This window comes from Protopterus annectens, chromosome 2.part2, assembly GCF_019279795.1.
Source record: "Protopterus annectens isolate FY-2018-M chromosome 2.part2, PAN1.0, whole genome shotgun sequence".
Classification (NCBI taxonomy): domain Eukaryota; kingdom Metazoa; phylum Chordata; order Ceratodontiformes; family Protopteridae; genus Protopterus; species Protopterus annectens.
This window is the reverse complement of record NC_056730.1, coordinates 839324254-839338131: the sequence shown is the minus strand read 5'-3', so window position 1 is coordinate 839338131 and position 13878 is coordinate 839324254. Positions and strand designations below refer to the sequence as shown.

The following is a 13878-nucleotide window of genomic DNA, read 5'->3' as shown; positions in this document are numbered from 1 at the left end:
GTGACGCTGATCACTGCAGACGTCTGTCCTGCTTGCAGCATCAGTGACCCAGACACAGAGATGAAGTCGAGGCCTGGCTCTGCTAAAGCACCATCTGACAGATTTAAAGGCCGGACTGAACCTTTGACAGTCTCATACGTCAGGTTTACTGCTCCTGTTGAAGAAAAATAAATCTGTATTTTGTGGTGGCAGATGAGATTTCATCATTTTTTCTTAAGTTTGTGATATAGTGCATTAAAAAAAAAGCTAATAATATAATAATATTCCAGAAGAACTTCGCTCTATTTCCTGCATAATTAATTTGTTTTAGATGAAAAGAAATGTTAACTTTCTTACCACCTTGGATGTATTTCTGTATGTCAAGCATCATTTTTTATGTTGCTCTATTTAGTACATTAGCACCAAGTTGATTCAGTTAATTTGATAAAAATGGGGTTGTGACAGAAAGTCCGGATATTTTTTAGGCACATCTGAGAGACTATGCAGTAAAACACACACATAAACATTGGTGTTACTTAATGTATTTCAAATACACTCAGACTATTGAATTCCCAATTTTCCATAAAATATGAATCATGTAAAAACTGTCTTCCCCATGTGTCCTACAATGAAAATGTCTCCTCAGCATGTGTTTTCTCACCTCTGATGAGTAGATATTTGCAGGGATCAGAAATAATGTCACCACTGGAGCTAAGAGCTGTGGCCAATGAGGAAAACTGTGATTCAAAGACTTGTTAAGTGCAATAAGGAAAGGCCTCATTATTGGCTAACTTTCATGTCACTCAATCGTCCTTATGTACTGCTAGTGCAAATCAGCACATTCCTGTGATAGCCATCACTAGCAGCCCATGCATTGCACTGTCAAAGGCTACCTCCACATTCACTTTTCCACACACACATGCACACATTCAAATATACACACACACACACACACACACACACACACACACACACACACACACACACACACACACACACAAAAACCTAACCTACTTACCTTCAAACTAAAGACCCTACTGTGACCGCTTAGGCAGGGACACACTCATGCATTCACACACACATGCAACCACACACACCAACACTACCTCTCCACTAAACTCCACAGCACTTAACTCTAACATGACTGGGTAAACATGAGCTTTTGGCCTTGTTCGTTAACATGGGCAGGCAATGTAGTTTACACATGTGTATAAATGCCTTGCAGCAGGCATTTCTGGGGGAGAGCACATGGTTGTTAGTATGTTGCAATCCCCTTGAATGCCTCATTAGTGTTTGCAGTAGGCCAAAAAGGCTAAAGTATTAATTTAAGGGTGTGCACACACAACAAGGTATTAATTTAAGGGTGTGCCTATGCAACCAGTGTTGTTGTTGTTGTTGTGTCTTTCGGCTTTTCCCGGTTAGGGGTTGCCACAGCGGAACTCCGGTCCACTAATGACTGGTAGTTGATCTTTACATGCCTAGTTACCAGCCCTGACGCACAGCCTTCAACGAAGGTACACCCATTCACGCATGTCTCCACGCAGAAGACGGTCTAGCTGAGAATCGAACTGGACAGCGTCTTATTGTGAGGTGACAACGCTACCGCAGCACCACCACCAAGGGTCCAACCAGTGTATTGTACATTTTTTTATTTTTTATATTTTTCCCCTAACAGATTTGTTTGTTTTTCCATTGATTTGTATAGGTTATAGGTCACATTACAGGTGGGAAAAGTTTTGAAGTGATTTATTGTAGTCTCATTTTTTTATATCACAAAAACCTGGCATTTTAACAGGGGTATGTAAACATTTTATATCCATTGTGTATATATATATATATATATATATATATATATATATATATATATATATATATATATATATATATATATATATATATATATATATGAACAATTTCTTATCTCCAATTCGTCATGCATATCCCTTATTTCTTAACACACCAACAATATACTTCAATCATCTGTTTCTCTCCATATAACCCATCTTACTCTTTTTTTTTCTTTTGCTGCTCCCATACCACTGTTACATTAAATATACTTTTTTTCTGTTTAAATGTCATAAACTTTAATGTTTTTTTTTTCTCATTAATGCCTTACTATTGTTGCTGCTATTAATAATAATAAAAATAATATGTTGCTTCTTATTGCCTATTTAATATTTTTTATTACCTATCTTATCACTTTTTTCTGTGGAGCTTTTCTCCTCAGGCTTAAGCTGAAAATGGGCTTTTGCTTGGTTGGAATATCCAGGTCAACAAATGTAATAAACAAATGTAAAAAAAAATATATATATATATATATATATATATATATATATATATATATATATATATATGGGATCCGGACTCATGCTTTTGTGATTCAGACTAGCATATGTCCAAATCACAAAACATTGAACACACATACAAGAAAGCGCTAAACATCAACAAGTGCTTCTGTGTATGTGTGCCTGTTTTGTAGATCGGAGTACAATGTAGGTAAGGGAAAATTCCCTTTTCCCCAATGTAGTGCGATCTTGGAGTGAGAATAATAAAGTATAGTGGGTGTGGGGGGTGCAGGGGGGCAAAGCCCCCCCTGCAGAAATGTAGATTTTTTTTTTGAACTACACATACACGGAGGCGCTTTTCGATGTTAAGCGCATTTGTGTGTGTGTTTGATGTTTTGTGATTTGGACATATGCTAGTCGAGCATGTGTCCTAGACCCATAAATATATATATATATATATATATATATATATATATATATATATATATATATACCACTCTTGTATAGATGGATGGTTCACATCAGAGGTCATGCTAATTTTAACCATCTGATGATGGAGTCACCATAAAGCCTTTATTTTCAGCAGCAAATAGAGGGATGGAGGGCTGCCATGTTTCACACCTCAAAGTGCCATTATAGGTTCATAGGTTCATAAGTTCATACTAGGCTGTCTGCCCTAGGGCATTTCTAAGCCTAGCCAGAGTGTGTTTGGCTTTCACCACCCATTTTAAATTAATTTTGCTATGCCCTTTTTTGAGGTTAGTATACTGTGCCTCTGTCTAACAGTGAGACAGAAGGGATACCCGGGGTAAACCTACGATCTCCCATACACTCATCAAGATTCCTCTTGAAGAGAGTCAATGAGGGACTCTGCCTAACCTGGACTGGGATTTTATTCCAGAGTGAAGGGAGCCTCTGGGTTATGAATCTGTCCCTCCAGCATGTCCTATTTATTTCAGTGCTGAGGTTCAAGTCTCTCAAGCGCGTGGCTCGATGGGATTTGGATTTTCTGAGGTGCAGCATCTCCATTAATTCCGGGTTGGACATTGCTTTATACATCAGGCACAGATCGCCTCTGAGCAGGTGGTATGCCACTGAGTAGAGCTGGAGTTTCTTTAACCGGGCAGCATATGGCATCTGTTTGAGCCCTTTGATCCTCTTGGTGAGGTACTTTTGGGGTCTTTCCAGTTGCTGCAGGTGTCTGGTAAGGTACATCCCAAAAGGGGCATTGTACTCAATTATGGGCCTGACGAGGGATGAGTAAAGAGGCACAATGACCTCCCCTGATCTAGATGTGAATCCCTTCATGATTAGGTGGGCTATATAAAATGATTTTCTAACCACTTTGGCCACGTGGTTGTCAAATGAGAGATTGCTATCAACTTGGGTCCTCAGGTCCCTAATTACTTCTTCTGTACTTAATGGAATACCACCTATGTGGTAATTTGTGGGCACTTTGTTTTTGCCAAAAGGGATGACTATACAATTTTTGGCATTTAGCTTGAGGCCATGGCTCTGGCACCAGTTGTTTGTTTCTATGAGGCCCTTTTGGAGGATGCTTGTGTCGGCTGGAGAGTCGATTATGGTGCCCAGTTTGCAGTCATCTGCGAACTTGGTCAGCCACAGTCCTTCCGTGTTGGCCTGTACCTCCGAGAAATATATATCGAACAAGAGATGTCCCAGGACTGAGCCTTGTGGGATGCCACTTGTAACTGGTTTGGAGTCTGACATGGCTCCAGCAATTCTAACCATGTGGGTTCTGTCCTTGAGCCAGTTTGCAACCCATCTAGTGACATAGGGGTTTATATTTAAGCTGGTGAGCTTATCTATAATGCCCGAGTGGGGTATTGTATCGAAGGCTTTTGCGAGGTCCAGGTAGGCTGTGTGGACCACCTTCCCCTCGTCAGTGGCCTTGGTGACTGTTTCAAAGAAATCGACCACGTTTATGAGGCAGGATCTGCCCATAACAAAGCCGAACTGGGTAGGATCCAGTGTCTGTAGGTCCCCAATATCTTTATTTATGAGGTCCATGATGATCCTTTCCATAGCTTTGCAGACCAAGCTAGTCAGGCTTATGGGGCGATAGTTTCCAGGATCCATTGAGGCACCACCTTTGTAGAGAGGGACCACTGTTGCTGTACGCCACTCTTTGGGTACACATCCTGTAGTAAGGCTGAGACTGAACAGTAGTTTTATGTTTGGGTTTAGCTCTCCTTGGAGTTCATGTAGGATGCAGCCCGGGACACCGTCTGGTCCCATTGATGCTGTGTTTTTTGCTTTGGAGAGGGCGGCTCTTACCTGAGCATCTGAGATGTCAGGGGGGCAGCACTCTGCTGGGATAGATATTTGCCCTTTTGGTGGGGAAGAAGTTTGCGCTGAACCTGTCAGCTAGGATGTTGGCAATGTCTGTGGGTTTGGTGTATTTTTTGTCATTTTTGAACTAATTCTGAGCATATCTAGGAATTCCCACCCACGTTCCTAACATAACTAAAGAAAGCCTTGTAATTATCCTTAGTGTCCTGTGCAATTTTTCTCTCAAAGCTGGCCTTAGATGATTTTATGAGTGCCCGTAGTTTTTTGCTAATACTGATCAGAGATGCCTTCCCTTTTTGGGATTTAGCTCTATCATGTAGCAGCTTCCTCCTTCTATTGTATAGTTTGTTTATGGCTGGGGTCCACCAGACAGGACGTCTGCCTTTGGAGGATTGGGTCTTGGTTTTATTTGGGATTGCATGATCCATGCATTCCTGAAGGTGTTCATAGAATGAATTTATAAAGGATTCTGCGGTCTGGGCCATATTTTCCACAGGCCCGGGGGCTTTGAAGGATTCCACCTTGGTTTTGAGGAGTGTGAAACTTGCTTTAGAGAAGTTTTTCACTGTGGTTTTCTGGGCAGGGGGTGGGGTCGTGATGTGAATATCCAGTGAGATTAGTTTATGGTCTGATCTTACCAGTGAGGGATACACTTCTGGTCTGGAGCATAGAGTCCCCATGTTGGTGATGATCAGGTCCAGTATGTTTTTCCCTCTTGTGGGAGTGGTAACAAGTTGTTCCATAGCATTTGAGTTTATAAATTCTAGGAACCTTTGGGCTAGGGTGTTGGAGCTAGAGTAATGCTCCCAGTCTATGTTTGGGTAGTTGAAGTCACCCAATATAATGGTGTTTGGAGAGACCTTCATATTTTCCAGTGTTCTCAGGAAGGCTGAGTGGGGTTCCTGGGTTTGGGAGGGTGGTCTGTAGCAGGCTATAAACTGGAAGGCAGTTTTACCCACTGTTAGTTGCACATGGATAGTCTCTGATGCTTCGTGCTGTGCCACCAACCTGGACGTGTGGGTATCTTTGATAAATATTGATACTCCCCCTCCTTTTGTGGTTCGGTCCAAGTTTTGGGGCCGAAAAGCATGGTATGAGGTATAACCTGGTAGTGCTGGGGTGCTCTCGGGAGCCTTGAACCAGGTTTCTGTTACTGCACAGATATCGATGTTCTTCATGCTAACGAGAGTTTTGAGTGCGTGCATCTTGAGGTTTAGACTTCTGGTGTTGAATAGCATTACTCTTAGTTTCTTATCCCTTGTGATACCTATGGAGGTGGGTTTGTCTTTTGAGCCTTGCCTAAAAAAGGCACTATGGGGGTAGCAAGAGCCTTTGCCAATATCCGAAAGCCCAGGGGTGACAGCTGCAAGCTGTCCCTAGCGAAGCATCGTGGCTTGCTGAGCATGTCATCCCAGGCTGACAGGCATTGGATCCCCTTTGAATGGCACCAATACTTTAGCCAATTGTTGAAATTGATCATCTTGTCTTCATATTGTGGCATCATTCTTGGTGAGGGTAAGATGCTACTCAAGGTCAGGGTCATACCGGCCTGGGCTACATGCTCAGAGAGCTCCTCTATGTCTCTTTTCATGTAGTCCAGGGAGGTACATCTCAGGTCATTCACACCAGTATGGACAATGACTGAGTCATATTTGTACTTGCTTTGGAGTGACCTGAGTGCTTGTGTTATGTGGCGGATCCTAGCGCCCGACAGGCAGCTCACCATGACCTTCTCCTTGTTCAGCCTGGTGAGCGGGACTTCAGTGTGCCTGACGATAGAGTCACCTATTACAAGTGTATCAGGTGTGTTGTTTAGCCTTAAGGGCTGTGACTGTTTGGCACACTGGCTTTGTGAGCTATGTGTTGCACGTGTTTTGTTTTGGGGTAGCAGTTGCTTGGGTGTCTGCTTTGGAGGTCTCTGCTGCTTAGGCAGATTTTTATTTAGAGCCTCCGAGTATGTTTTTGTGTGTTTATGTGTTTGGTTTGCTGTCGTGGTAGGTCTATGTGAGACTGGAATTGTAGTGAGTGTGGTTTTCTTTTCCTCCTGACTGGTTACGCCAGTACTGAGTTGAGAGAGCTTAGCCTCCAGTTTGGCTATATGGTTGCATCTCTCACATGTGTTGGAATTTGTTGGGAGGAGGAGAGGGTTGTCTGTGTACATGAGGCAGTTGTAACATTGCCTTAAGATTCCCAGATTCACCAGCTGGATCGGAAAAGAGATCGACAACTGACCTTTGGACATGCTAGAATAGTATTTGGAATTCCTTTATAATTGAAAAAAAGGGCCAATGGGGAACAAGGTACTCAAGGGGGGTTTGTGAGGGTGTAGTGCTTTTAATTTTTTTAGTGCTGACTTACATAATTGCTTTAGTGAGCAAGTGCCAGGTAACTTAAATGCAATGTGTTACAGGTAACTTAAATGCAAAAACGACAAACAGTAACTTTCTTTCAAGTGAAACAAGGAAATAAGTACAGTAAGCAATGCAGATATCACTAGGGATCCATAGAAGCACTGAAAAGCCGCATTTTAGGTGGAATTAGCTTTTCAGGGAAATAACAAGCAAACAAACAACAAACATACAAACAAAGCTAGATTCAGCAGGCCTGGATCTAATGTATGCTACAGCAAACAAGGTGTACCAATTACAGTAAGAAGCAGTTCAAATATGCAGGCACTATAAGCCTTTAACCAGAAATTCATTAGAATCATATTAATACAGTGCCTTCCTTTATTATTCTGCCATCCGTCATGCACCTGTCATTGCACGGAGTGAAATGTGAGAAATCATTGTGTGCCAATTCCCTGACATTTTTTACCTGAAATCCTTGAGAGTGAGACAACTATGGCTGCAGAAGGTGAGGGTAGTGATTCTTTTAGAGCACAGAAGTAGTATGCAACATTTTTCTGGCTATCCACCATAAGCAGTACAAGTGGAGGTTCCTGTAAGAGATCTACACTGGGTCACAGTAGAAGACCAATGACTGGAATATTTTACTAAAGGTGTCACCCATGCTACAGGCATCCCACCTACAGGGGCAGAGTGCCATCACCACTATGGTGAATAAAGTCACCAAAAACCTGACATCCTTAACTGATGGGAGGCTGTCTTTACAGCACAGTGATCACTTTAGTGCCGTAAGCATATCATGCTATAGCTAAGCATATAACATGCCAATGCATGCCACCAACAAATGTATCATTGAGGCCTTTTGATATCTCCAGCACCTGAATAGATCAAGAGGAGCAGGGAGATGCAGAAGGACTGACTGGAATGTCTAAGAGAATGTTGTGGTAAGTATAGCTTCTCTTGTGAAAGATGCCTGCATGGTGACAGGTAGCTATTTAAAGATGCTAAATTACAGTACACATATGAAGCTGGACAACATCTGTCAGTTCTGGTATTCCTTACTAGAATTAGTATGACTGTGCAAAGTTGGTCTTTTGATTTTGTGTGCCACCCCTCCCCATACAGTTGAAGAACAGGCACATCACTTTAAGCCGATGTGGACTGAGATTATTAGGATGTCTGTGGGTTCAATTTAACCCCCCAAAAACAAAAACAAAAAAAATTCTATTGTTATGGCCCAATTCTTACCTTGGAATTAGTTAGACTAAGAAAAGTTTTAAATAAAATGGTTAACATGTTAAAGTAAGTATTTTTGGTTCTATCAATAAAAGATTAATTTGTTTCAATGTATTGAATTATTATGAAAAAATAATGCACTTTCATTACTTTCATGTATCTTTACCCCACTCTCTTTGCCCCCATCTTGTTTTTTTTTTCCTCAGTTTCAGTCATTATATAAAGCAGCACAGAGACCCAAACCAACCACACTGGCATAGCCTGTCATCCCCCATAGGTGGGAGCAGCATCTGGATCGCAACCTGCCAGAGCTGTCTCCACACCTCCTGCCCTACCTGCACCACCTGCATCAGGTAGCCCTGTACTGGCAGCAGGTACACTGGTACCCACCAATAGTGGTACAAGTGGGCATGATCATTATGTCACCCATGTTATGGTCAAAAAAACAGATGTGCCAAGAATAAGCATATAATTCAGAGTCATCATTCAGCAGTAATATGTTGCCCAACAGCTGGCAGAGATCAATGCTGATGAGCAGAAGCAGTCACAGAGAAATGGCACTCCACGTCCTATGGCAAAAACGAAGGAACATTCTTATCACATGCTTGTCAATTGTAGAAATAAGCTACACCTCACGTCGCATACCAATTTGAAATAAAGTACTACTGCTTTCATTACTTCAAGTCAATTGATAGCTCAAAGTAGATACGCAATATTTCTTATGGTGTTTCTATAGCCGTTAAGGCTTGCAAATGCCTTGGTGCTTGCATGTTGCTTCATAACTTTCCATTTGCAGTCTGCATATGTATTATATTTGTGAAAATATGTGCTTTATGTCCCCTACTACTCTGACTGCTGCAGTGGTTGACCTTGTTAATGCACTTCTGTAGAACGGTTAAGTATGGAAGTCATGGGTTAGTTTCCCTTGAGGACCATCCGCACATGCACTATATTTCCCAAATATATGTTTTATGACTCTTTGTCCTGTGATTACTGTAGTGGCCTGCCTTTACCAGTGAACTGTGGTTATACTGGCATGTGGACTGAATTACTGGATTAACTCCCTGCAGGGTAACATATATTGCTTTTTTAAAGACATTCTTTGTGTAGTACAGGTCCACTACTACCTCTCTGATGCTATCAGGATTAGTGCAATTTGATATAAATCATGATATTTTATTGCATCCCACCTCTCCTGTGTATATTTCACATTCTTTAAAACTAACATACTGTCATAGTAACTTCTTTGCTTCTGCTTTTCTAACAATTGTTTTGTTCTGCAACTCCTTTAGCACCTTATGTTGCCCTTCTCTATGGATTCTGTTACTATACTGTGACGTCCACTTCATCCTCAGCAAGATTCAGGGTTATTAACTTTCCATTGCATATATCTCTCTGTAAATAAATATATATATATATATATATATATATATATATATATATATATATATATATATATATATATATATATATATATATATACACATATACTATGTATATGTGTGTGTGTGTAGAGCACTGTTCAGGTTTGACCATTTGCAGGCTCAGTCCAGGTGATATACATAGTAACAACAATAAAGTAATATTAAAAGCATAATTAAATTATAAAGTATAATGTCTTAACACAACACAGATGCAAAAAACATGCACAAATGTACAAGAAGGTTTAAAAGGAAGTTGATTTAGGACTATACAGTCCATAATACAGGTGATATATGTGAGATAAATGTGGTCCGGCCAAAAGAATGGACATACTATATTCAAGTATGAGAGGAAATTTAAGCAGTGAGGAGAGAAGAAATTGTTGAATTCTAAGAACTGTGAGCTAATAATAGGATAAGGGGATATTAGATATATAGTAGAAATTCATAGCACAGATGGGGAAGCAGTTGGTATGATTTTCTATTTTGGGGACGGTACATCAGCATTATGCGACTGTGCATGCACACTCTCATCTACTGTTGGGGGTGCTCGTGCATCCACTTTGTTTACCTCAGCTGCTTGTATTTCAGCATGGGCATGCCCAGGGTGGTTTCTCATGATCTAGTCACAAGCCTGTGCTGTAACCATGACAAAAGGCTTCTCATTGTGCACACTAGCCTTGCTAAATGCATATCTGATTAGCATTGCTGCTAATCGTGAATTCACTGTAAGCAGTGACTTGGCTGTGATTGCCAACACTGCTTTTATGAATCCACAGGCCAGTCTTTTTGTTTCAGCAAACAGCTGGCCATTAGCATATTATTAGAAGTTATCTGTCAAGAATACTATGGTGGGTATGAGACGCAAATGTTCACAAAATGTATGTGTTAGAATTCATACACAACTACTGCATAAAATAAAAAACACTAATTACAGATCTACAGTGGTACAGTGGATAGTGTTGTCACCTCACAGTAAGAGGTTCCCAGATTTGATTTGATTCCCGGCTATGGTGCCTTCTGTGTGGAGCCTGCATATTCTCCCTGAGTACACATAGGTTTCCTCTAGGTGCTTCTGTTTCTTCCCACCTTCCAAAGGCATGCAGTAGATGGACTGGCCACTCAAATTGGCCATAGGTGTGAGTGTGCATACTAGTTTGTGTGTGGAAGAACTACCATGACAAGGCTAGCCACCCGGTGGTGTAAACCTTGGCTCTACATGATTGTTATTGTTGAACTGACACCCCAACCCCATGAACAAAAATGGGAAAAAGGGATTATGGATGGATGGATAGATATATAACTGGCTAGTAATAAAGAGCAATCATCCCTGCCTAGATCTAGTGAGCAATGTTACAACGGAGTAACTAGTGCAAACTATGCAAATTTCATTGCATACAGTACAGGGGAGCAATGAGAAGTCTGAGGAGTACCATTACCTCTGGGTGACACACCTCGAACTGAGCTAATATAAAATTATATGAACATAAGAATATGGTATTAGAGGTGGGGTTTACTAAAGTACTACATCTAACGGAATCTAGTTAGTTTGGTGCTCTGTGCAAACTTCATGGAAACTGTCAGAAAAAATCATACTTAGGTGGCTGAAATCACATGGCCACAACTATCAGTTTAAAAATTAAGTGGAAACGGGATGCGCAAGATATTAGGAAAGGAGGTAAAAGATGCATAATACTTTAAAGTGTTTTTTTGGAAAGGTTTTCTAACAATAGTTGGTATGGCATATAGTTTACATTCTAATAACTGGTCCCAGACATCAGGGTCATAATAGAAATATAGGCATGCTTCCATGGCATGTTTGCTTATGTTAACAAAATAGAATCCTGTGCTTGATCTGGTTGTTTTATTGATTATGGTTACATTTAATGCGCTTTGAGATGGGAAATTTTATAATTATTACAAGCTAACCTTTGTCAAAAAGTATTATATTTTACTATAGCACAAGTGATTCTATGTTTCTTTACTCACAGATTAACTTTGATTAACACATAACATGTTGGGCTACTAAAAACTTTGTTTATACAGTGTGGATTTGCCTCAGCACTCCAGGGAGGTAAATATACTAACTCCATGGTCGCACAAGTGCAGTGAAAAAGGAAAGTTCCTGAATTATATTACAGTTGAACTGCTGATGTAATGGGATACATGGACATGTGTCACAGTTAGACAAGATAACACTATGCTACTCACTGTCTCAGACCTAGGAAGCCATCCTTCACAGAGGGTGTATGTACAGTCGAGCATTATGAACACCTTCTAGATAAGCACACACAAGTCCCTCTGGAGGAGGGCCTTCGTGTGGCTGACAGCCTTATGAGTGCTTCCACTGTGTCTGAAACAGCAGTTTCAGAGGTAAGCACTGCTTTTCTGTGGGTATACCATCCTTATGTCTGCAGCACATGGGTATCTGACACTGTCACACCACAAAGTTTCCACCTGATATGAGTGCATCATTGTGAATATAACAGCAGATATACAGGAGTGTCTTACAGGCAAAGCCTCCTGCCACAGGATCCACTGTGGTATGAGTAATTGGGTTTTGTGACCTTCATGAGGATGCTAACAATATCATGAGCCCCTTAGAGCTTAGACATCACAAAATTACAAGTCTAGTGAGATATGTGGTAGCACACACTACCTGAAGTAGCACTTCCATGTGCAGAATTGCCAGTATGATCATGTCTGCCCAGATTGCAATGTTGTCTGAAGCAAGGTAATTAGCATACCCAAAATAGACAAGTATGTGGGCCTTCAAAAGGATTATGCTTAATGCTAGTGTCTGGATCTGTGTCAGACAGTTGGTCAGCCCTTATTACAGGTGGTAACAATTAGCTAGCTTCACAGCAGTGACACCTTACTGGGATCAAATGGAGAGATGATAAAATTAGCAAGAAAAGGATAGTAGTACTGCTGAAAATGAAATGGAGAGATGATAAAATTAGCAAGAAAAGGATAGTAGTACTGCTGAAAATGAATTCATCCTCAAGTCTTGGTGAGTAGCTTCATGTGGTAGACCCTGTTTTTACAAAATCTTGTCACGATGACACCGATATATAGACTGAATTTTATATAGTATGTATCATTGACAGAAGTAGGTTAAAATATAAAAAAGACAGCTAGGTGCACAAGTCCCTGGATAAAAAAATGCCCAATGCTGATATGTGCACTGGTGCCAGGATCGGAAATAAATTACAGTGCAGAATCCTCATGACACAGAAATATTCCTACAATGGTGTTAGACTAGGTGCAGGGTACGCATGCCCCCCCCCCCCCCCCCCCCCCCGTTGTCGAAGGTACTAGTAGTCCACAAAAACTGATAGGCCAAAAAAAGAGCCATAAAGATGATAAAGTGGACTACTGAGGATAAGAAAGAAATTATGTGTTGTTAATAGTATGCATGAAACCCTGAATGTCCTAATAGAAGATATTCAAAATGATTAAGAGATACATTAGTGGAAAGAAAAAAACTCACTTAGAAAAACTGTCAAACACTTCAAATTTCATTTTGTGTTCATTAATGCAATGGATCCACGAAAAAACATTACATAGACAAAGAAACTTTGGACTGCTTGGAAAAAGAAGTGACAGGGGAAGTGTGAAAATATAAAGAGCAAAACCTAGATATTTTTGAAAGGTACGAAAAAGAAACATGGACATGAGAAAGAAAAACAGATCTGATATGGTGCAATATTTATTCAAAGTAAAAGACAAACTAATCAATATAAAAAAGCATCTACAAAGATAATTGAAAAGATAATACAGGCAAAGCCACACAGATATGGAAAACTTCACAACACAAAAAAATAAGATCACAAAGGGGAGCACAGAAAAGAAGACTAGTAAAGTACAAGTTAAACAAATGGAAGCTGAAGTTATGGAATACCTGCAAAGTAAAGTTTAGCACAAAGTCTAACACAAGTTATGTCACAGCATGATGGAAAAATGAGTCCCCAAATTAAGGAGAAACAGGTGGAACAGGAGGCATATCAAGAAGAAATATGGACACGGAAATGAAAAATACATTTAATATGGTGCAATATTTATGCAAAGGAGAAAGCAAAACTAATCAGTGCAAAAAGGCAGCACCAAAGGTATTTGAAGAGAAATAGAGACAAGGGCATTCAGACATGGAAAATTTCCTAATACAAAAAATAAGAAAATAAAAGGACGAAAGTAGAAAAGAGGATTAGTAACAGAGAATTTAAAGAAATATAAACTGAAGTTATGGGGAAAGGAAAGATTCAGTGTAGAAAATCCAACTCATGTAACATCACA

General features: G+C 40.3%; 1 protein-coding gene across 1 annotated transcript in view; it reads right to left on the bottom strand.

Annotated features, from left to right (window-relative positions):
- ADGRV1 (adhesion G protein-coupled receptor V1) overlaps window positions 1-13878 on the bottom strand; it is a 3979741-nt gene that overhangs the window by 2880948 nt on the left and 1084915 nt on the right. The window contains exon 38 of the mRNA XM_044064182.1: window positions 1-154. This exon is cut by the window's left edge and continues 10 nt beyond it. Within this exon, the coding sequence (XP_043920117.1) occupies window positions 1-154 (154 nt within the window). The remainder of the gene's footprint in view (window positions 155-13878) is intronic.